At 39.3% G+C, this 25,017-nt stretch overlaps 2 protein-coding genes across 2 annotated transcripts in view; both read right to left on the bottom strand.

Annotated features, from left to right (window-relative positions):
* Window positions 1-266: 266 nt before the first annotated feature.
* C1H3orf38 (chromosome 1 C3orf38 homolog) lies at window positions 267-8,514 on the bottom strand. Its single transcript, XM_056488439.1, has 3 exons — window positions 8,322-8,514; window positions 6,973-7,178; window positions 267-4,952 (listed from the first exon to the last, which is right to left on the bottom strand). Exons 1-3 carry the CDS (start codon window positions 8,452-8,454, stop codon window positions 4,377-4,379), a joined length of 915 nt encoding a protein of 304 aa, XP_056344414.1. The 5' UTR covers window positions 8,455-8,514; the 3' UTR covers window positions 267-4,376.
* A 2,661-nt stretch (window positions 8,515-11,175) lies between these two features.
* ZNF654 (zinc finger protein 654) overlaps window positions 11,176-25,017 on the bottom strand; it is a 29,987-nt gene continuing 16,145 nt past the window's right edge. Inside the window, exons 5-9 of the mRNA XM_056488429.1 lie at window positions 24,130-24,332; window positions 23,253-23,392; window positions 19,034-19,175; window positions 15,277-17,593; window positions 11,176-14,948 (exon numbers count right to left, since the gene is read on the bottom strand). Coding sequence (XP_056344404.1) covers window positions 14,941-14,948; window positions 15,277-17,593; window positions 19,034-19,175; window positions 23,253-23,392; window positions 24,130-24,332 — 2,810 coding nt within the window. The 3' untranslated portion in view covers window positions 11,176-14,940. The remainder of the gene's footprint in view (window positions 14,949-15,276; window positions 17,594-19,033; window positions 19,176-23,252; window positions 23,393-24,129; window positions 24,333-25,017) is intronic.

The following is a 25,017-nucleotide window of genomic DNA, read 5'->3' as shown; positions in this document are numbered from 1 at the left end:
AGTTTGTGTCTCATAAGATGATGTTTCTAATTTCAGAGAAAAAAAATGACTGCTCATCTGAGCCTTTCAGCTGCACATCAGCCAGCAAGTAATTGAAGACAAAGTGTTTTTCTGTAAACCTTCATAATGAAGCACCAGAGGAAAATCCTAAAGTTCAACTCAATACATCATGCTAATCTGCAGAATGGGATTTTCCTGCCACTAATCTTGTTAGAGCTGGGGCACTGTGCAAATATATCTAAACACATAATTACTGAAGAGATATTAAAGGGATCGATTTATTTCAATAAAAAATGCAAACTTTGAGGAGAATTCATTAATACTCAAAATCCAGCCAGGCAATAAATAACACTAATGAACTGAGAAAAAGGAATAAATGAACAAGTACTGACATGATGTCTTATGCTTATTGCTGTTAAAGAGGAGCTGACAATTACTGCATTTGAAATATAAATCCTGCAAGGGAAATGCTAGAAAGTGAGTGAAAGACTTGTTAAAAATATGTATGTACATTTATATACACACATTTTAAGAAGGCATTAGGATGAAAACGAATTTAATTTCATCCTAAGGAGGCCATATTACCATTTTCATCACCCCTAAGCTGTGTTTACATTAGCAAACAGTGCTGTGCAACAGGAGCATGAAACAGCTGCTGCTGAGATGCTGCCAGCACAGCATCTCTGAATGTGTTGGGGGTTTGCTGCCAGCCAGCTCCAGGGTGGTCCTGCAGCCTGAGTGCCTCACAGACTGCAGGGTATCCACAGGGCTGCAGGATCTCCCTGGTGCATTTTGTCCCAAGGGAACTCCAGGGGGAACGTTCTGTAATGTGAATCAGATCACAGCAACTGTGGGTGTGGCAGCAAACACAGCATTTTCCTCAAAAACAGCCTCCTGACTGGCACTAAAATGCTGCCTGCAGAAGCACTCAGGGCACTGTAAAGGGCCCACCCTAGGACAAAAGAGCCAGACACAGCAGAGACCCCAGTGCAACACCCACCCACACAACCCAGATGACCCAGTGACAGCCAGGGGTACCTAAAACAGCCTTTGCAGTAAGGCCTGTGACAGCTTGAACATGTTTTTCCTTGTGCTTGGGAGGTTCTGCAATTTGCCAAGAGGAAAAATCAAAACATTTGGTTTGGTATTTTGGAATTCTAACATAGTATTCAAACAGCACACTTGGAGTTATCCAGGCTGCTTCAGAGGACACTTGCAGTGATCTTCTACAGGCTCCTGAAACAGAGGAAAGACACTGAGGGGCTGAGTGTGTTCTGCCACCTCTCCTGGTGGACTTCAGTCACTCATTCCTTACCTGAAAGCTGCTCCTGTCCATTATTTGGGACAACAGACCTCAGCAGCTGAGGAGGAAGAAAGCTCAGATACCAAAGATGAGCCTGTTTTGTTAAATCACAGTTAAGTTACTAAAAATCACCATTTCCTTTCAATAGTCTTATGTGGGAAAATGCTGGCAAGGCACCCCAGCCTCATCTAGAGAGCAGCTCAGGCTTTTACTGGTTATAAAATGAGTGATTTATGGCAGCATGTACAACATGATGTTATTTCCCTTGCAATTTATGCTCTGAGGGCAGAGAAGAGGTGGCTGTGCAGGAATTACACATCCTTTGCTCCTTCCAGCAGATGCCTCCCTGCACAAACATCACATTCACAAAAATCTCTGCTCTGTTCTAGCCCATGTCTCTAAAGAGTTTCTGTAAGGGCAATTACTACTGGCAACAAGTCCAATAAATGTTGTATTTTTGTCATTTCTTTAAGGTTAGACTGGAAAGATAGGAGGTTTCTTACTTTTCATTCTGCTGAGGGATTCCCTTCAAGCTTTCCTTTAGATCAAGGCAAGAGGTTACCTGGCAATTTCAGGGCATTTTGTTGCCAGCAAGGAGTGGGATAAAGCAGCTTATTCTGCACAGTCTCCTCAGCACTGCAGCTCCAGGCAAGTGATGAATCTGCCACCAGATGTCACCCAGAGGCCACTCCTGTCACCTGCTGAGATCCAGCAAGGCCCTGCACTTCCTGCAGGCAGCAGGGATGGTCACAGCACTGTCATCTCTCCTGCAGCTACACCCACATCTAATTTCAGATTTCTACTTTGTACCCTGAAAAAAGAAAAGGAACTTTCAAGCTGCAGCAGGTCTTCAAAATGCTTTGAAAACTGAAGTACATTGCATGAGCTAAAAGCAAAATGCTATGGCTGTTGATATCTTTACTGCAGGCCTGTATTTCTACTTTTACAGAATTTTATCACCTTGCAGAGTTTACCCTTATCTAACTCTTAGGGGAAAAAGAATGAGCTACTAAGACAGATAATGGATTGGAAGAAAACAGCAAGCAATGCAGGAAGAAGCAGAAGCACCTTGTGACAAGGGAATATAAAAGATTTCCTGTCATGATAAAGACAATTTTAACAGGAAAAAAAACAGTAGAATAAAAAAATCATAAAGTCTAAACAGATGAAGACTATTAGACACATTTTACAAATTCCTGATCACACTTTAGAACTTCATTTCATGGGGAGCATCCCAAGAAAGCAGAGAGGGACACAATTTCCACTGTTCAACATTCAGAAAGTTCCACATGCTTTCCTACAAATCAGAATTTTGCTTTTTATCAAATTATTTGCCAAGAGAGAGATCTAGAAAGCACAAATTTAGCATTGCAGCTTCAGTGGTAGTGATAAGAAACTGTTATTGAAAATATCTGTTGTGATAGGAAACAGAGGGAAATGGATGACAACAGTTTTGAGGAAATTTTACTTAATTCTTTTAATCTCCTAAATACAAGTAAAATGGATTCCAGTGCTTCCAAGGGTAAATCAACAATTAATTACTTCAGCTCTGAACAGCAGCATCTAAAAAGAGGGATGAAATCACTCCTGCAAATATTTCAGCTTTTTGAAACTTGTCCAGCTCCATTTAAACAAGTCCAGAAACAATTTCAGCTCCATTTAAACAAGTCCTAACCTTTCCCTTTAAGTCAAGGTTCAGCTAAAATTACCTTCTCACATTTGCCACACAGTCAATGTTTTTCTGCTCTTAAAAAATTCTGCCTGTGTCAATGATTTGAAAATTGAATTTGGAACTCTCAGTAAGGATATTTGTTCTAAACAACAGAAAAATTAGAAGCCACAACTCAGCTGTTTATTGAGAAAGAACATCCCAACACAGTATCTGAACTTTTGCTTAGAAAAGAAATTACTTTAAGGAGAAAGCAAGAATCAGACTGTTCATAAAAATCAGTTCTGAACCTTCTTGTTTCCTCTCACCCAGCTAAACCTTACCATGACAAACCTGGGAACAGTTCCTTTGGTTCTGCTAAGTTATGGGGAATGCTTGTGTTTTCAGAACTTTAAATAGTGAAGCCAAAAAATTAAAACAAAACTCCCAAACAACCCAAACAAGACGCAGAAAAAGAAGTTTTCACTTCATTTCAGCTCTAATCCCCTATAAATAAATAAAGTAAAAAAAAAAAAAAAATCAATCAAGTTTTACACTGGCAATAATTTCAGTTATTAAGTAGTACTTGAACACTTTTCTTAGCATGGCCTATCATTGTAACCACCCAGTGGTAACAAATGGACTTTCAGTACATGTAATAAAGCAGCTCAGAGTAAACAAAATACATATTTTGAGAAAACATACAAAAATCACAACTATTATATTAAGGACTCTGTTGTAATTATACACAAAATAACTACCAGAGCATTTGGTTCATACAGTGTTGCTGCAAGTTTTCAAATCAAGTTCTTGGTCCAAGACAGTCAGTGCTAGAAATGGGAAATCATCTCAAGCTTGTCTGCCTGGGGACAGAGATAGTTTGTGTGTATTCATGACAAAATTGGAATCACAAGGTAAAAGGACAGGAAGCAATTAATGCAAAGAAGTTAAAAAAAATACTTTAACAATGCCAAGTTCCCTGCACTGTCCCATTAAACCACATTTAGAAGACCTACAGCAGCTGCCTCTATTCACAGTGGTTTGGTTTGGGTTTCTGTTGGTTTTCTTGGGACTCAGATGTCCTTTAGACACTCAGCCCTCCCAAATTTCAAAATTCAGATGCAATGACTTGTTGATACAGCTCAGGTGAAGAGTTTCAGGTGTCCTGAAGAGAATTTGCAGTTTGTGAACCCCTCATTACACACTGCTGCAAACCCATATTTAAATGTAACAAAACTCCACTCTAATGACAGTGCAAAACTTGAAGGAATACCTATGAAATATTTGTTAGCTCTTGGAAAGTGCCCACAAGCATCACCTGTGTTAATACCCTGTATCTCAGCTTGCCACTCAGCAAATCTTACTCAGAGAAGAGAAACTGCATGGCAGCAACAACCCAACCCCTCAGCAGCTGTGATAAAATGCTCAGAATTTCTGAGGTTCAAACACAGTCAGTTCATTCCCATCATAGAACTCTCTCAGCTGGTTTGACTCATATTTTATGGAAGGTTTTTCAATTTGCATGCCAGGCTCCAGAGCATTCTGTCCTACTATTTTAAGGTTCACCAGTTTTATTTTCCAGGTGTTGTTCCTCATGGGGCAGCTGATGAGCCCAAAGATTTGCTCAAAGACACCCAAACAAGTATTGTCTCTGTGCACTGTGCCAGCCACTGCCACCAGCACCAGCCCATGAGGGGACATGGCACATTTCAGGCCACTGGAATGCAAATTGGGGTTGAAGAGGAGACATTCTTCTTTAACCAAGGACAGCAGGCGCAGGCTCACCATGTCTGCACCCACATACTGTTCCACGTTTTTCTCCAAAGTGTTGTAACAGAACTTCAGTTTGGCATCCTCCCAAAAATGCTGTGGTCCCCATGTCTCTTCAGATTTTACTCCCAAAGGGTGCTGAGAGTTCAGGAGCTCAAAGTACCACTGGCAGAATTCTCCTCCTAGACCACCAATGTCATCCTCTGGTGACTTCTGTCCATTTCCATGACTCTGCAGTCAAGCAAATTTTTTTCTTAGAATTGTTTAGCAATAACATAAAATCATGCACATACTTATATTAAACCTTTTAAGTGTTCTGAGCCACAGTGCCTGAAGAGAAATACCAAAGTAAAATCCCATTTATTTTTACAAACATGATTATCTAATGAAGAGAACCAGGACAGGTTCCTTGAATTACATCTAAAAAGTGCTTCAGTGTCTTGGGCTCTTTACAAACAAAGAGGAAAATCCTGGTTCTACTGAAAAAGGGCAGGGGAAGGATGTAAAGTGACATTTTTTGGAACTAAATGTGCAGTTACTTTGTAGGACTTCCCAGTATTTATGACTTGACAGCAAGACTTTTTTTTAGAAGTAAATCAAATGTCAAGTTTGCTAACACCAAAGTCTAGTATTAAATTGTGTTGTAAGTATTAAGTAATGAAATGTGAAAAGTCTGGAGAATTCTGTATAGAAATGCTGTATTTGTTTCACCACTAGCTGAAATTATTTTCCAAATCTGTTACATAGGTCCAGGTTTCCCATTTCTTCAAAGTTGTGAAGAAAGAAGAGATGAGAATTAAGAGAAAACAAATGCAAAGAAAGATGTATGTCATAAATAAATCAACTGACTTTCCTTTAAATTTATTAATATGTTTTAAGTACTTCATTTATGTACCATCAACCACAGAACTTTGCTCAGAGAAACTTTTTTTTTTCTCGAATTATGCACAGAGAAAATTGTTTTGAGAACAATTCTCAGCTAAATCCTGTCATGAGTTAATCCCTGAGTGAAAGCTCAGTGCAATAGGATCTCAACAGGGACAGAGCTCTCACAGCCCTGGAGGTGGGGCTGCTGCCCATGGGGGCTCTGAACTGCAGCAAGGCAGCCAATCAGAACCACAAATAAACCCCTGAAGTTCATTACACCACAAGGATTTGTTAAATGGCAAAAAATTTAACTTCAAAAGAATCTATTATTGCCAAAATACATTTCCTTATGCTGTATTAAGTGTGGCAAATACAAAGGGAAAACAAATGGCAGCAACCTGGAAACTGCACATTTTATCAATAGACTCACTAAAACCACAAGGGCCTCTGCAGGATTTCTGTGCCATTTATACTGTTTTCAGTTGTTCCACAAAAACTATTTGTGAATATCTTCTATTTTAGCTTATAGGACAATTTAAAAATTCAAAACATAGAGAAGAGCCTGCACATTAGAGATCAAATACTGTGCAAAACAAGAGAAGATATCTTCAGATGTTGTAATTTAAAAACCAACCAAACAAACCCAATGAAAACCAAATCAAGCAAGAGTTACAGAGATCTGGGACCTTCCTACAGGTGCAGAGCCACATTTGCTCTGGTCACCCTGTGGAAGCAATGCTGAGCACCTGAGAATTTCTGAGAGATCCCAGAAACCTGGGGTTTTTGAGCTTTCTGTGCTTTCTGGCACTGAGCCCCTGGAGAATACTGCTTTTGACCTGGGGCCTTGGAGAAGGCTTCCAAATTTGAGTAATGGAGTTAGAGTCATGGGTGTGTAGTTAAATAGAAGTGTGTAATTTCATATGGTGAAGGGGTTTAAATTTAAGGTTTTTATAGTATAGTAATAGGTATGGAATCACATGGAGGACTTTGGGTGTTGTCTCCTTTTTGGTGTTCATCTTCCTTCTCCATGATTTCAGGTAGTAGCTTCTGGTTGGACAGTTAGTGCTGCATTGTGGGTCACAGGAGTTTGGTTATTGGGCAAAAATATAAGTCATATAGGTGTTAATTCTCTATTTGTTCAGCTTTAAGAGACCTTGTAGCTAGCTAGGTTTGTCTCCATTTTGCTTGCTTCTAGCAGGTGGCTGGAAGTGCTGCTGAACCTTCTGTACTTCTGATAAGATTTAATCAACAACCAAGCCCGAACATGAGAAAATTAGTCTCCTTTGCGTTTTTAATCCTGCCTCTGAGTGAAGAAACCCCAGACAAGGCACTAATTAGGAGGTGCAAACAGCAGCCATGAGAGGTGTGCAGCAGCAGCACCCACCTGTGCAGGTTTCCTGGGCCCTGGGGCTGGGAGCTGCCCTGCCCAGAGCTGCCGGACGCGCTCGATCAGCAGGTGCTTCTCCGAGGAGGGGGGCACTGCGACCCCCTGAGCTGCCAAGTACCTGAAGATGATTTCTCTGCAGACCTTCCTGCGCCTCAGAAGCTCCTCCACGTTCTGGCTGTACACCAGAATGGCATGAATGGCCTCTGCAAAGAGGGAAATTGGAGTTAGCTTCCTTCACAGTAAAACCCCAAACCTAAGTCATTTCTTAAACTCCTGACTTCCAAACACAGTACAAGACAAGGTGACAGGGCAGGAAGAGACTGAAATGTCTGCAAACTGAAATATGGCCTCATCACATCAGACACAGAATACACCCAAAGGCTTGGAAATTTGCTTCTTGGACAAGAATTCCAGCGAAGTGTTTCAGCAATGCACAGCAGTTCATTAAAGTGAGGCTTCACCTCCTTCCTGAAGCCTGCTGGAAATGGAATTAAATCCGTTTGATTTCCACATCAATGTGATTACAAATCCCATGTTCATAAGGAAACACATTCAAGCATAACAACAGTGCACTGAATGGCAACAATAAACAAAATCCAGCTACAAGGCTCTCTGGAAGAATGAGGAAACATGACAAACTAAAATTCACTTTTAAAGCAGTTGCAGCAGACAGTTCCCACCTAAACTGAGGCTAGCAGTTAACATGGGACTTATAAAAACCTTAAATCTAACCAGAAAAAAATAACTGAAGCAAAACACAAAAATCTTTTAACATAATGTACAACCACCGCAAAAAGGAGTGAAAAAAAAAAAAAAAAAGGTGAGGAAAAAATACTGCAGGCAAAAGACCTTCTAAAGAAATATATTGGAGCAAATCTTACAGGTTTGAGTTACATCACATTAAACATACTAAAGGCTTGAGGATGAGTGCATATCAGGGCAACAAACCCATCAGATAACTCACATTAAAAATGAAGTCTTACGAAACAAATTTCAACAAAGTGACGGGGGAAAAGTCACAACTGCAAGTGTCCTGCGAAAAAAGTAAGTTCAATGTAGATTCGTATTTCACCCTTTCAAAACCTGAAAGCAAATGCGATGGTGCCAACAGTGAGAGACTCTTGAGCTCTCAGTATTTTAAGCACTAAGGGCACGGTGCTCGCAGCTCTCTGAGAGGAAGAAGATGCGTGTGTAGAGCTGACGATCTGCCAGCACCCGGCCTGAAGCACGGCAAGCTCGGAGCAGCCGAGCCCCGGAGCTGCCGGGCCGTGAGGGAGGCTCCGGGCAGCGCCGGGCCCGGGGAAGCGAACCGGGGCTCCGGGCAGGCCCCGGCGCCGCCCGCGCACCTTGGCGGCTCTCCGGGTGCACCAGGCGGTTGGTGACGGTGTCGGTGAGCGCCAGCAGCTCCTCGGTGCGCAGCAGCTCCAGCAGGTCCCGGCAGCCCGCCCGCTCCCGCTCGCTCAGCCCCGCGCCCGCCATGGCCGCGCCGCGCGCCGCAGCGCCGGGCGCCGGCTGGAAAGAGCGGCCGGCAGAGAGGTTCCGCTCGGGAAAGGGCCGGGTCACCGCCGAAAGGAGACGGGATCAGAGCTATGGATAATCAATTATAACATGGAGAGTTTAGTACTGGGTGTGGAGAGTTTATTACTGGGTGTGTCCGTCCCTTCCTGAAGCTGAGAAAGGGAAAAGATGAATAAAAATGGATAGAAGATAGCAGAAAGAGCGGCCGGCAGAGAGGTTCCGCACGGGAAAGGACCGCCGAAAGGAGACGGAATTAGAGCTATGGATAATTAATTATAACACAGAGAGTTTATTACTGGGTGTGTCCGTCCCTTCCTGAAGCTGAGAAAGGGAAAAGATGAATAAAAATGGATAGAAGACAGCAGAAAGAGCGGCCGGCAGCGAGGTTCCGCACGGGAAAGGGCCGGGACACGGCGGCGCTTAGCTCTATAGAGAATGAATTATACATATATCTATATCTATAGATATATATAGATATGTATATACATATATATATATATATATATAATACATATACTGGGTGTGTCCATATATATACATATATATATATATATAGAGAGAGAGAGAGAGAGAGAGAGAGAGAGAGAGAGAGATAGAGATATAGAGATATATAATACATATACTGGGTGTCAGAAAGGGAAAAGATGAACAAAAATGGGATAGAAGACAGCAGAAAGAGCGGCGGGCAGCGAGGCTCCACACATCAGAGCTATGGATAATGAATTATACATATGGAGTTTATTAGTGGGTGTGTCCATCCCTTCCTGAAGTTGAGAAAGGGAAAAGATGAACAAAATGGGATAGAAGACAGCAGAAGCTTCAGGTGGGCTAAGCATCGTCACGTACATGCCAAGGAAAATAAAGGTACGAGTGCTTGAGCTCTCTGTGGCAGAAAAAGCCAAGGCTCTCCTCCACGCCATGTTTGAATATGAATGTGTAAAGAAACAACCTTTTTGTGCTAAAGGTGCCTGTGATTTCAAACCCAGAAGACCCAGGTTCTGAAAAGACATACATTCCTTATCCCTGCCTTTTAGATGATTGTTTCCTCTTTGAGATGTAAAACAAGTCCATGCACATCTCCCAGGCTGATCAGGAAAACCAGCACACGTTCAGCTGAGTAGGAGCTGTTCTCTTGAGCTGAATGAAGCAATGAATTCCATATAAGCCAGAAACAGCTGAACAAAATCTGTGCATGAATTTTAAGTTCAACATTCAGATAAAAATTCAGTCTGGAAGCATCTGGAAAGCTTTAACATAATAATGCCTATTGTCTGCTGTGCCAAACTTCCCCTCACGTGTACACTGATTTAATATTCTTGATTAGTATCAATCTTGCAAACTACAAATTAGATGATGCATCTGAAAAATATAAATTACCTTTGCTTCATTTTGCTTGTTTCAATAAACCCTTATTTAGATTTGCAGCCTTCAAGGACTAATAACTAACCAAATCTTCTGGAATTCAGGGAAAAAAAAACCCAATCATCAAGATGTCATTTTAAAAATTAGATTGAGATGTTTGCTGTGTTTTCAGTAAGAAATGAGGGGTGGGAGGGGAAAGGAGGGGCAGGTTGTCTCAGAATGGTCACATTCCCATTAATCCTTCAAGAGGAAAAGTGCATTGGCATCAGGGAGATTGGAGATACTTTTCAATACTCAGGACTTGTCTCCCCACAGCCCCTTTCCTGTTCTAAACCAAGACCAGCCCTTTCAGCAGGATTATTTATAATATACTTATATATTATTTTACTTTGTAAGTGCTTCCCCTTTGGAAGTGATAGGGGTGGAAAGGGGATAATCTCAGAAGTAGGTTTCATTTTTTTCCTCTCTTTCTCATAACTCAGAATTCCCTTTAGAGTTTTAATTCAAACTTAATTGCCTTGAGCACTGAGCAGGAACTGGCATTCCCAAAGGGGAAGAAACAGGAAAATTATTAGCCTATATAAACCAAAAAATGAACAATACTCTTGTAACAATGAACTGCTGTTGTAATTCAAGGAGCTATACCAGGACTTTTGTTGTATTTTCTCTCTCCTGTCCATCTAGGGAGGGGCAAAGTTTATATTTGGTGCTAACACATTTAACAATGAATTTATTAAATGGCTCATGTACACATTGTCATATTGATAAATATTTTTGCTGGCAAAATGTACCTGAAGCCCCTTACCCTTATACCCACATTTAACTTCCTCAGGCAAGGACCTCGTCAAAATTATCAAAAGTAGAAAATAAAGCTAAGTTTGAAGTTACACACACACAAAAAAAATCACCATCCAAATTTTTCCAGAAGACAGTCAAAAAAACCTAGGAATTCATAGGGCTGTGAATAATAAATCTAAATTATCCAGTAAGTTCAGGTGGCAGTATTGAACTTTCTAAAGCAAAAGAAAAAAGCAGCTACACTGTCTGTCTGAACTTGACAACCAAGCAGAAGCAGAGGTATCTTAGCTGCACCCAGACTTGTCTGTGGCCCCAAATTTGGATTTTGAGTCCTAGGAATTAGCTGCTGCCCCCATTTTGAAGCTTGATCTGTTCAAATCCAAATATCCACACACCTGGAACATCAAGACCTGGCATCTTCACACAGGTGCCATGCAACCATCATGTACCAAACATAACACAGTAGCTCTGAACATCACAGCAGCACTTCCAGAGTGATTCTCCAAGAGACAAGATCAGTTTCTATCAACAACAAAGACAATGTTTTATTGAACAAATCTATGTACAGTACAAAAGGTTTTTAAAATGAAACACTACTGTAGATTTATTGCAGTTTGATGGCTCAGTTTTAATTTGTACTCTCATATAAAATGCAAAGTAAAATAATTTAACATTCAACAAGGAAGCACAAATTTCCTTTCTTGCTGAACCTGTAACAGCTTTTACAAATTAAGAGTCCCAAAATGCATACACTGCATTTAATCAGAAAGGTGTTATACAGTACCAAATAAATTAAGAAAATAGTAACACTACCACCCCCTTTGGGTCTTTTGTCCATAGCACTGGTGTTAAACAATAAAAGAAATGAGTACAGCTGAACCTTCCATGTGATATTAAAATCACAAAGTTTAATGTTATAAATTATCCAAACTATACAATTCATATAATTTTAATGAATATGGCTAAATAACCAAAGTACCAGTGACCTTGCCCCACAGATATGACCACTTGCAACATACTTTCAGTATTCTTTTTTTTGGTGAAAGGTGCCTACACCAAGTGGCAGCTTTTTGAACTTAGAAATTACACAACCTTTACAGTGAAACATGATGGGGTTAGAGGAGACACTCTTAAAAGGAAAGTCCAAATCCAGCTGGAGGAATGTTATTAAATACAATTATGAGCACTGAATTGCACCAACTTTGATCCAACAAGGCTCCTAAGCTCATGTATAGCTTCAGACAGCTTTAGGGTACCTGGAGGTTTTCATTACATGTGTACATCAGGATTTATTGAATCAAAGTGATACATCTTTAAGGATTTCCAATTATGCCATACAATGCTTAATACCTGGGGAAAAAAAAAACCAACCAAAAACTTCCAACTTTCAAGACTTTTAACCTGTTTTCAGCCTTAGAAGTTGCAGGCTTAATGTGGGGTAATACTCACAATAATAAAGAATCCTTAAAAAGCATGGAGAATTATTCCACACATGATCCAAATACTTTTTTGCCTCTGATTAAAGTTGCTTAATACTGCAACTGTCTGAGAATACTAACAGGTATCAGAGAGTAGCTTCAAGAAAATGCAATGTCTTTTGAAGTGAAAATAATAATTTTAAAACATTACCACCCACTTGCTGCTTTAAGTCAATTTAACAGATTCCTGATAATTGTTAGGTAATGCTCATCTTCATCTACATAAGAATTCACATTTCCTGTTTTCCAGAGTGTACACACTGAATACATGAGAGAAACAAACAGTGGTGTCCCAGAAAAGCATCTTTGAACAAAAATGATTTTAATGCAGGTACAAAAAATTATGGTCACAGTTTATGCATGTACACAGATGCATTTATCTACACACTTAAACCAAAGATAATACAAGTCTCAATCATGTTTTTAAAGCATCTTCAAACATATGGAGCTCCAGGGAAAAGGCATAAAAGCACCAAAGATTAAAAGGTACATTAAAAAGATTTTTACACAAACATCTTTGTCATATCTTTGTTGACTCAGTTTTTAGATTTTCAGAACTGTAATACTTGAAAATGAACCTCTTTTTTCCCAAATATATTTAAGCAATGTCAAGCAAAGAAGGGGAGCCTGGGAACATTCAACACAGTACCTGGGTCCTTAAAAATTAGTTGGTATCTTCAAAGTAAAAAATGTGAAAGTGCATTTGTCTGATAAGGACCCCAATTAACTTTATGCTTAAAACTTTAATGTATTTATACATGTAAATATATATATAGTGTGTATATATGTATATATAATGAATTATGCATTTAAATCAGATTTTTTGCAACTGCAAAAAAAATTCTTTGGTGCCTCAAGCATCATACAAATCTCTGGAAGTGGGCCATAATTGGGATTCATGTAATGCACACATACCTGTGATCATAATTTTATAACCTTTTATGTTAATCCAACTCAAAGTTAAGGCAAAACTCTTCTAGAACTCAAGAGCATGATTTTGAATTTGCATTCTGTTTACCTTGCAGGAAGAGAAAAGAAAGCAGAATTAATGCAAATGTCTGTTTACTTCCACAGAGGATTATTAGCAGAGGCATTGCTGAACTACTGAGTTTATGTTCCTGAACTAGTTCACAGCCAGTCTTACAGAGAAACCCTTGGGTTTGCAAGTGTGAGCCATTGCTACAATGAATAGGGGGTTTTATGCACCCCCTGACTTTTTACTCATGGATTTCCACCCACCTGTTGATTTAAGCCCTGCACACACTGACAAACTCTTCAGTGACAGCTGAGCAGGAACAGTTGCTCTGTGCTGTCCTACATTTCTGGAATGACTCTGAACATCAGTTTTCCTCCCCTGCCTGCAATCCCACTACAATTTTCATAGAACAGGATCCCAAATAAAAAAAAAAAAATACTTTGTGGCAAGACAGTGTGAGATAAATTAGAGGATAAATTAGCATAGTAATTGGACAATGTGCATGTTTGACACACCTCTGCCTTAGGGTAGGAAGACCAAAAATTACAACAGCATCTTTTTGGTTTCAAAATCTTCTGTATTTCAGTTTTCCATATAGAACTGAAGGACTCCTATTTCCTATCTTCACATTGTGATTGTTTCTATGAACAGTGAATTGTGAATAAAGTGCTTAACATTTAATAACTCCTTCACCAGCCTCTGGGAAAGGCTCTCCTTTCAAGGGATGCCAATAAATAGGATTGCAATGTGTCTCCAGGATTGAGAGGATCCCTGTTTTCTACTTTGTAGACACTGACACTACTGAGTTGTGGCCCACCACCATTAAGCAACATCACAGATGTGAAACAGGTTCTTCCTGACCTTTCTGTTCACCCCAACCTGATGTGCTCTGCTTTTGTGTGCCTTCTCAAGTTCTTGTTGGTCCTACCAACAGCTGAGGGACCTCTGTACTTGCAGAATTTGTAATGCAAGCTTAACCCTCCCAAAATTCTGGATTTGCTTCCATCAGCTGCTGTTAATATCCACACAATCTATCCCTTGTGTTGGTCTTCCCACCCCTACAGTGGATGTTTTACAGGACACTTTCACCTCAGCCTTGCAAAGAGCTTCTCTTGCAGGCTCTCATTTCCACTGTGTGCAAGTCTCACACAATATCACATCAACTCACTTTTTCCTGCTTGTTTTTCAAGTTTTTGGCTATTCCAGCATCCCATCTATCTCAAGATTTCCTTCCACATTCCTCTTTGGATTCTGAGTAGAAGTTTATGAAACAAGCTCCATGCTTTTGAGCAGATAATGGATTCACACAGTCAAACTTTGAAAACAAAGAATGCATGGTTTCTTTATGCATTTATCCACAAGGTAAGAATGTAGCACCTCCTTCAATGATTCCTTCTCAGCTGTGTGGATACCCATTAACCACACAAACTAAAGCAGCTTTCAGAACTGGCTGGTTGGATTTCCACAGGGCAATGAACACCTCTGCTTCCACTGCCTCCTCACCTCTATGCCTCATTGTCCTTCAACTTTCATGCTAGAAAAGCTGTGCCATTAAGCTTCAATCACACATTTGGAATGAATGTGGCTTTTTTGGATAACTGGTACTTTGGGGGGTTTTGTAGCAACTTTTCTGGACTCAAGACCTGCAGAGCTCCTATTACTCCTCTATGAGTTTTGTCTAGAAAATGTGCTTTGTCTTTATCAAGATCATGTTTTTCTACAGGAATTTGAGACTGCTTCATGATTAAGGCCAACTGGGAAACAAACTGATGCTGCTTCATGTAGTGTTCCTTACACCACTCCTCATCTGATACTTTTCTCCACAACATTGAATCAGGCACCTGTAAAAGACAGAAGATTAGAACATAAATCATTCCTTAATCTAGAACACTGCTTATGTTTTTCACCATATTTAGTTTCAAATATGCAAGGAAAGACAGATTGATTGATTTACCCCATTCTGTTTTATCAGAAGTCTTTTCCATTAGTTTGCCTACAAATTCTCACCACCTCTTTCCCATTCTGAACAGCATGTCCAATTTCAATTTCCAATTTAGCAGAGTACTGTGATTTAGTTAGTGTCTGCCTTATCTATTCCTGTTTTCAAAGACCATTTTCTGATTGCTACTGACTGCCAAAGAAACCAACACAGAAGGACTGCAGACTTACTTTCATCATCTGAATCGAATCCAAAGAGCGTCTGACACTTCTTTTGTGCAAGGTGAGCCTCAAGTGCTTCTGAATTACAGTAGATGGTCAAGCAGTTGCCACACCTAAATCTTTCTGTTGATTTGCTACAAATTTTGTCTTGTTCAGAATAAGCATCTACTTCATCAGCCAAAATTTTTCTTCTTTTTGGCATGCTAATGTAACGTTCATCAAGGTAACTCGGAGGCAAAGGTCTGACATAGGGTTTTGTTAAAATGACACCATATGAAGTAGTCTCTGTTGTCTGATTTGGTTTAGAAGGTACTTGTGAGGCTGCAGGAGCATTATTTTGTGGTGCATCATGACAATTCTGTAAAACTGGTAACACTGACCCATTTTCTGTCCTTGTTTCATCTGCTACTCTGTCCAAAGGTACCTGGGCTGCCTTGGATGTTGTCTGATCTGGGTCACTGTGCCCATTGACCAGTTGGTCACTAACAACATTACAGTTTTCAGGATTTGGCTGTAACACAGGTGTCTTTTGGTCTATCAAACTTAAAACAGGAGCACTACCCTCAGATGAGCTTTCATTTCCATTGTGAATTACATTATTTGCTTTCTTCTCCACACTTTGAATATATGTCTTTGGTTCTGCAGAATCCTTTCTTGACTTCCAGGTTGGAATTGGTAAATCTACAATTTCTTTTTCATTAACAGATTCATCATCATCTTGATAACTACAAGGTTCTGAAGGATCATCTGAAGAATCTTTTTCACTTGCATCTTCTGAACATTCTGGGGTTTTATTTAAATAATGCTGAGCCTCGTGTTCATACAGCAAAGGGAGCTCCTCAAATAGCTCACAGCAGTTTGAGAAATTGCACTGAGCTTTAAACACACTGTGACTTTTTGTATGTTCTGCAAGCTCAGTCGACAGCTTAAATCGCTGATTACAATTAAAGTGTAAACAAAAATAAACATTTGGATACACATGTCTCTTCAGGTGGTCTATAAAATGTTGGGAATCAGCAAATTTCCTCTGGCAGAAGCGGCATTTTCCTTTATTCCATTTCATTATATGCTGCTGCACCTTCAGATCAGTTGGATGAGTTTTTCTGGCATGTTTGTTGAGGAATCTTATTTTTTTAAACACTCTAGCACAACCATTAGCAGGGCACTTAAAGATTCCTTCCTCATCCAAAGCATCAATGTCTTTTTGAGGGCAAAACACTCCATTCACTTTATGCAGAATGGGTGACTCTTTACTGGAGCTCTCATCATCCTCAGGCAAGCTCTCTGTACATAAACCATCAGGAACATTATTAAAACAGCTGTCTCTACTGCTTTCAGTAGCATCATCCTGGTCACTTAGATGGTTCTCCACTGCATCCAAAACCTGTTCTGCATTCCCAGCCTCCTCTTGGACCTGATCAGAACTCTGAGCTACTGGAGCCTCTGGTTCAGTATCTTTGGAACCCTCAGAATTCCCATTTTCAAGAGACACAGAAACACCAGAACATTGCACTTCATGAAGAGCAGGAGCCTCCTGACCAGCCTCAAGCGCTGCAGCAAGATGTTGCCTTTCTATCTTCCTGACATGATTCCTTAAGTGTTTCAGCATGAGTCCTTTCTGCCTGAACTTCCTGGTGCAAAGCACACAGGAGAAGCTGCCCTTTTTTTGGTGAGCTTGTGCGTGTTTCACTATGTGATCCCCAAGGAACTCCTTGTTGCAGATCACACAGCGGTGCCTTGGTTCAGTCTGATCCAAGGTTCTGGATGCCTCAAGGGCTTGGTGGTTCTTCCTGGCACTCCCTTTGGAGCGGGCTGCAGAGCAGCTCCCAGGCTCAAGCTCCCCATTGCTGACATCTGTTAAACAGCCACGCTCCTCACCCTGAGCCCTGTACTCTGCTGTTTTCTCTGCGTTTCCAGGAGAGTTTTCCAGTGTACTTTCACTCAAGCCATCCAAAGCTTTATCCCCCAATAACGCTAAACAATTCTGCTTGATCATCAAGAAATTCCAGAACTCGGGATCGAAAAACAATCCTCTCTTCAGGATGGGCAGCAGCTCAAAGCGCACGCGGTTTTGGACAGAGCTAGCGCACTCGTTGTACTCTTCATCTGCACATTTGTACAGGTGCTCAACAGTGTAGTACGAGTCCAAGGTGCGCTCCAGGAAAAAGATGGAGAGAGCACAAATTCTGAGGATCTCCAAATCATTTGGTAGGAAATGAGCGATTGCTTTATAGATCAGACTTTTCATGCCGGGATCTTCACGGAGGTCCAGCTGTAGGGCACACCCACATATCTCCACACAGATCTGAAGGCCATCTTCACCAACCTGCAGGGAGGAAATAAGAGTGTACATCAACAATTCCCCAACATCCCACACGTTTACATTCATCTATTGCAAAACAGCAGTCCAGAAAGCATCCTGCTACTGAACTTCACCCAAGGGCAGGAACATTTTTAAGTATTGCTCAAACAAGGCTACAAATACAGACACAAAAATGGTTTGCACTGAAAGCTGTACAGCTACAAAGCTTCAGCTCTGCTCCATGCAGTTCTATACTTAAAGATAATTATTTGGGACATAAACCAAAACTGAGGGAGATCATATCTCATCTCTCAGTATCTTCTGCCTGCCTCTTCAATGCTTAGGCTGTTTCACACTATAATTAGACAATTCCTCTACTAACTTTTCTAGCTTGAATTACATAAAAACCATGCTCACAGTCTTGAACAACCAGCAGGAGAACCATACATCCCATGGCCAAGAATTCTAAAAGGCTTCATTTTCCAAAACTGATGACTCATCCATTCAATGAGCAGAATTCCTATTCCACACCTCAAGCTGGGGGCCCTGCCATGAACAGGGAGCTCAGAGGAATGATCAGAAATACACTGCCCAAAAGGCAGCAGATTAAAGTCATAAGAGGTACAGGAAATTTAGAAATAATGAACATCTCCTATATTTGGGTTTTAACAAATACAGACAATGCTCCATAAGTAGGGGGCTATTAAAAAAATATGACTATTCACATGCAAATAGAATTATTAATATCACCACAAGCATTCTAGAATACATACCCTTGCAGCAAATTATTGTATTTAGATCTGACAAAATAATTTAGAATTCATTTAGGGCACAAAATATGAAGGAGCTTTGTCTAGTCAAGTCAATGATAAAAAACATTTGTTGGGAAACAACTCACAGGCCTGTGTGCAAAGCATTGCACGTGACTTCTTTTGCAGATGAGGCAGAACAAGACTGAGATCTGAAGCATGAAATACAGCACAACTTTCTGCAGCAAAATAATGTCTTCTCCTGTATTATTCTGCCTTTTCCTTAATGTTATATTAAGCAATTTTTTTTCCAATTTGATTAGAATTGGTAAAAGGATCCAGAATTTAACAAGGATGAAGGGTACATACACTTACAGAGATCCTATTTCCTTAAGAGGTCAGGCTGAAAAAAAAAACCCAACCAATGAATCATTCACATTTATTCCATGGACTTATTCCTCTAACTTGCTGCAGAAACAGAAAAGCTCAGAATTCAGTTAAAAAAAATAAATCTTAAAACCACACAAGCAATCATAATATTGAAGCCCATTCTGGAACCTGACAAAATTTTACAGATAATAATGTGTCCTTCCCTAACCCCTCTTTTTTAACTTTCCACCAAAAGTGGTCATTACACAATATAAACATCATTTCTCTTTACTTTAACTGGTTACCAAAATAATGGAGGATGAGGTAAAAACAAAACAGAACTTACTTCATCCTTAATGACTTTCATGAAAGGGAAAATGACTCTGACATTTGTAGCAATTCTTAGAAGCTGGTAGCACTGGTCCACAAATACTTGTTTTGATGGGTTAGATTTGAGCTGCAGTTTACTCCAAATGAAGATCAGGTCCCTATTAGGTAGAGAATAAAATATTCCAATTACACTGAGTTTTAGAACTCTCTCATTAAGCAAAATGTGTTGCTAAAGACAATTATTTGCATATTCTGTGACTAAAATAATATTTGAGGGTGCAATACTGATCTAATTAACACAACGTGCACAATGGAAAATGCAACTTAAGTACTTTGTTAAAGCATTCAGGGTATCACCTATCACCAGCCAATTAAATATTCAACAAAACATTCATGTATTCAGCTCAGTTTCAGACAAGTGCACAATAAAATCAGATGGAACAGCACCTAGCCCTCAACACCACAGGCAATAAATATCTGTGTGCTCTTGGGATTAAGTGACTTCCAGTAAAAGGATGAAGAGTCCTTCAGGAAAATAAGCTTCTGAATGTGAAAAATGGAAGCAGCAGAGGAAGCTCCTGATGTGGCAGGAAATAGTGATGTTCTCCAGTTATTACAGCACACTTTTCTGCCTAGAGCAGTTACACCAAAGCTTCAGGCTCTACAGCCATGCTACACCTCCATGATCTGCTGTCAAACATTCCTGCCTGAGAACAGGAAATGTAAGAACAGATTAGTGCTAAACTCTGCACAAGGGATGTGTTAGCTACAAAATAGAGCTAGTTGAAGTTTACAGCATAAAAGTTCTGTGCACTTTAATTCAGAGACTTAGGAAGGCAGCTGGCCTAGCTTCTAGTCACAAGAAGATTTGCCAGCACAAAGATCTCACACAGGGGTAGCTCTAGCTAGGACTCAGGAGAAATCCCACCACATTACAATGAAAGCAGGACCCACTGACTTTCATTTTCTGAAGGAAGACACTTTTCTATTCCAGCAGTCTTCTCCCTCAGAAAACAAACCTGGTTACTGACAAAATATTTGGCTGATTTCCAGATTCAGACAAACCTGTTGAGATTAAGCTTCTCTTAGTGAGCTCAGAGCTCCCTGAATGAAGGGAAGTGACAGAACTGCCTATGACAAAACTAACCCCACTTTTAAGTTCAGGACAGCTCTAGAACTGTGCTTGACACTGACACCTTGATTGTTTTCTTTCATTCAGAACTCAAGAGAACTAAAGTTGAAAGAAAGATTAAGCTTATGGGGGAAACTGAAAAGAGAGGCCTATAAGCAGCTCTACACACAAACAAATTAATCTTTCTGGTTTTCTAAAGATACAAACTGCTCACCTCTGCCTTTACCAGGCTGGAAACCTGATTTCTACATATTTACAAACTTCATATGCAAGTCTGAAATTATTAGTGTCTTCATGCACTAGATCATTCTTAACAACTCAGTAGCAGTCTCAACCTGAAGTACAGAAGTAAGAACTGAGTATTTTTATGTTATATGTTACAATTCAATAATCCATCTCACTCTCTGCTTTGCCTCACACCATTTCAATGCTAATCCCAGAGAATGTGAGAAAAATCAAATTATTCTTCTGAGAGATTAGTGGTTAAAGGGGCTTGCTGTGTGTTCAGACAAGTGCTAGGCTGGCACAAGGAAAGAGCTGAAAAAGGAGAGCAGGAAACTGGAAGTAGAAGGAAGAGCTGCATGGGTGAAGAACAAGGTGTTACCCACCATTTACTTAGACCATGACATGAAACAGCATTTTAGTCTTTTAGTTTTATTTTTCTATATCAATACAACAGCTTCTCCTTTTCAAGTCCATTTCTGACTTGGTTGGAACAATTTAAATTGTTATTGGGAGATCACACAACTCAGCACCTCTACCAGAGGCAACCATGCATTCCAGCCTCTTAACTACCTACAAAATATCAAAACCACTGTGTGTCTCCATCAGCAACATGAAATGGTTAAACCCTCCCTAACTTAGCTGGATCTAAACCCTTTGCTACTCTTAAGAAGGGAACACTATTTCCCAAAAGCCTGATCAAACCTGTGATAAAAATTCTTTGACTTACTGAATTTACTGCATAGGAATCATCTGAAAATGGGCAAAAAAGCATTTTAAAATCATCTGTCAAAGAAGGAAGGCCATCTATGCCTGCCCCATCAAAATACTGTGTCCTCCTGAAGAGACAACACTTTGACACAAAGCAATATGAATTGATTTCTTACCAGTATCTTGCTCAAAAATATTTTTAGTATGACCAAGCACACCTTGCTTGATGATTTAATTTCAGAAAAATAATTAGTTCACCTGAATCTAGAATTTATTCTTAACATCAGTGAAAATTTGAGTTTTGTGACCAAGCTACTTAAAGCTGCTTCATCTTCCCCCAAGATGACAGCTAATGGTTTTAGCTTGAAGACTTCATATAGACTGTAGCAAATATCTGATATTTACAGCTTTTTAATCTGTTTTGTTGTCTCATCTTTGCTTGTAGTGTTAGCAGCTAGATCTCTCTTAGATCTGCAAGGCCCTCAGTTCCAGAACAAGGTGAGCTGATTTATACCGTGCTGGAGACATTAATATCTTCCCTGGGGAAAAATAGACTCTATAGGTTAATTTAACCTGGCTCCTACTTCTTCAAAAAATTGGATTACAGTATAGTCATGCCTTCACAAGCTTTGCTGCAGTTTCCATGATCTATTAAGTATTACACAGAGTTCTTGCTGGGAACACAATTACTAAGGCTCAGCATCTGTGAAGAATGAAGCATCTGTTTTAGCTGCACATACATAACTGCTCTGAACTCTCTTCCAAAGATCCTCAAGTTCTATATTCTGAATAAATTAAAACATTGAGAGATGCCAAGATGATTTCCCTGAAAATCAGGTATCAAACAGTACAGGAGCCTCTACTGGAATTTCATCTTTGACATCTGCTTTGCCAGAACAAAAAGAGATACATCTTGCTTTGAACAGCAATTTCAAAAATGAATGATGCAAAACTCAATGATCAGCTAGATAAGAGCAAGGTCAACATGTTACTACAGCAAAAGAAGTTTTAATTGGAGTATTAAAAATGCATTTCTTCAAAAACTGAATCCCCCAAGTATGAAGCATTAATCCATGGAGGTTACACTTGTCATTTCCTAGTAAGAAACAGGGAGATGCAGCTTTTGGGCAGGAATCAGCAAAGATGGATTCAATTCCCACTGAGCTCACACAAACTCTAGCTTTTTGGTTGAACTTCATCTTTCCTATGGGGACAGTCCTGTCCATCTTTTCCTGGACAGACTGGATGAAAAATGCCAGTAGCTATTGCCAACACACTGTACTATAAATGGAAGTCATTATAATAATCCCAATGGTTTTGATTGAGCAATTACTCATCCAACAGTCCAATAGTTAAGGAAAAATAATATCAAAGCAAACATTATCATATCTAACTTTCATTAATTTCTTAAGACAAAGCTTCTTGATTTCCTGGAGTCTGGGAACACAAATCTGATGTAGCTTCTGAACTCAATACCAAAATTAAGATAGATTGATAATTTGACCTCCACCAAATCCTTGCATCTAGGATGCTTTGCTTTAACTGCATAAACAAACAAAGCATATTTTATCAAGGAATGCAGATGTTCCTTTAGGTACAGAAGTTACACAGGCTCAACAGAAGGATTACATTCCTTAGCCATCTTTCAGCCCTTAGAATGATAAAATTTGTTGACAACTCTCTAGAAAACACTTTTTAGCCCTAAAAACAAGCCCAGCTATCAAGACAATTAAATGTGTATGAAGACATCTTCAATGTTTTCTAGAGAACCCCATCTAGGTGATACCTCTGTTCATGACATCCAAGTTCCCATACAACAGCACATTTCCAGCACCATACATTCTCTCTTTAGGCACACTGGTGACACTAGAGTTACAGAGCAAAATATCTATATGGCTAAAGCCTACAGACTGCATTTTGCTAAAAATAAATGCTACATTTCTAGGTAAGATATGTAAACCTTCACTTTTCTGCTACTTTCAAACAGTAAGTTATGAGCTATTAGGCTACCCTGCATATGACTCTGTGTAAAAGGGCAAACAGGCACAACAGAAGCACCAGGAACATTTAAATATCAGTTTTATCTGGTATTTTTAAGTTAGGTGAGCTTCATTTTGGCAATAAGCATGTATCCTCTGCTCAGCTGCTTCCCCAGAAATAAAGTATTTACCATATACAATACATGTCCCCATTTTGGAGCTGTGGGACTAGGAAGGATTCACAAAGCTGTAAGGCTAAGGTAGTCTTCCCTTCTTTTTCAGTGTTGCAGATGATCTCAATTCCACTCTTGCAATCAGTCCTCAACAAGTGCTATACAATTAAAATAAAATCCATTTAGATCAATTTGCTGACATGAAATCAAAACCAATCAGACCCTGCTCTACTAAAAATTTCAGGAATTGCTAATAACACAGGATATCTTAGGAATGGCTTTTGGGTACAATTTTAAGTAAAGATTTTGGAGATATTTTGAGCTCTTTCATATTTCTTAGAGTAATGTCCATCAGAATAACTGCCTGAGAAATTAAAACACTACACAAAAACACTTTCTTGCTTGTTCTTGCCACTGTTTGGTGGCTTCTGCTTAAAACAAAGGTTAAGAAAAGCACTGTTATCTACTACATGCTATCAGTGATAAAACAGGGCCACATTCAGCTCAAGTGTCATTTTACATATTGGGGCTTATTAAAAAACTTTAACAAAACTATATAATGTATGATTAACATCAATTAGGCTCAAGTGCTTTTACTAAAATAGTTAATAGTCAATACATTGAAGCTACAAATATTTAGGGAATATATATCTACAAGAATATTTGACCAAAAAATTGCATTTAGGTCAACAAGATTTGTAGGCACTTCACAGTGAACTTTTCCAAGCTTAAGCCAGCACTAAGTTTAGCAACACAAGTGTGGCTGCCTGATTTTATGACATTTGGTTCCACAAAATCAGAATTCCACATGCTCCTCTTGACAACTTGTACACAGCACGTATAAAGCACCACTTCATTTAAAAAAAAAAAAGAAATGTATACTGACAAACAATACCTCCTGGAATAGCTGATCTTCTAATGGTGACATATAAAGACAGGTGAAAAGAGCTTGATGGAAATACAGATCTTTACTGATATCTGGATGATTTATGCAAGATTTGATAAGAGCCATTGCCTCAGGGATGCGTTCACAGGCAATAAGGTATCTGGCACGGAGTTCAAAGAACAGTGGATTTTCAGAGCTTAAATATTTGTTAACTGCACAGAAAAGAAAGATTTAAAGGCAATTAGAATATGAAGTCCAAACAACAAATATATCTAAATGTAATGTTGTTTTTAATAACAAATAATATCAAGAAAAAATAAAGGCTTTGCTAAAAAAGTCTACCAAATATTAAATTAAATACCATAAGAAATCTGTTCCTTCTGCTCGGAAACAGAAATTGTTATTTTCCTTAAACCAGTAATCTAATTCAGTATTTTGTTTCTAATAAGTTAACACAAGGTGCTGCAAAAGATTGGTAAAATTCATATTATACAGAAGCAGATGTGAGCATTTGAAAGAAAGAAAATTCCCTCCCTTCTCAGCAGCAGAATCCATGTCACTGTCAGAAGTACAGGACTGACATCACTTCCAAAGCTATAATTATAAATATTTTAAAATTAAAAATAAAAACCTCAAGATACTCATTATCCATTAAAATGTAAGATCTCAAAGTGGTGAAAAAAGTTCACTACAATTCAAATGCTGTTGCTTTAAGGAGCTTTGAATGCCTTGATCTTGCTTGCTTGGAAAATATATCTTCCTCTGAAAGTGCTATTGGGCACAAATCCTGTCTAAATACATTTAAATTATGGCTCCTAATTTCTGGCTCTAAAAGATAATTGTAACACTAATATTTGAATGAAATAATTTCTAGTGAGATATTGAAAATACTCAACA

This window comes from Oenanthe melanoleuca, chromosome 1 (genome assembly GCF_029582105.1).
Source record: "Oenanthe melanoleuca isolate GR-GAL-2019-014 chromosome 1, OMel1.0, whole genome shotgun sequence".
NCBI lineage: Eukaryota > Metazoa > Chordata > Aves > Passeriformes > Muscicapidae > Oenanthe > Oenanthe melanoleuca.
The sequence above is the reverse complement of the archived record's forward strand: the minus strand, read 5'-3'. Positions and strand labels throughout refer to the sequence as shown.

What these genes read in the sequence shown, in the direction of transcription:
- C1H3orf38 (XM_056488439.1), bottom strand. Translation starts at nt 8,454, where the DNA reads ATGGCGGGCGCGGGGCTGAGCGAGCGGGAGCGGGCGGGCTGCCGGGAC. An exon ending in GCACCCGGAGAGCCGCCAAG is followed by an intron (nt 7,179 to 8,321) that starts GTGCGCGGGCGG and finishes CCCTCTTTGCAG; the next exon opens with AGGCCATTCATGCCATTCTG. An exon ending in GGCCCAGGAAACCTGCACAG is followed by an intron (nt 4,953 to 6,972) that starts GTGGGTGCTGCT and finishes GCTTGACTGCAG; the next exon opens with AGTCATGGAAATGGACAGAA.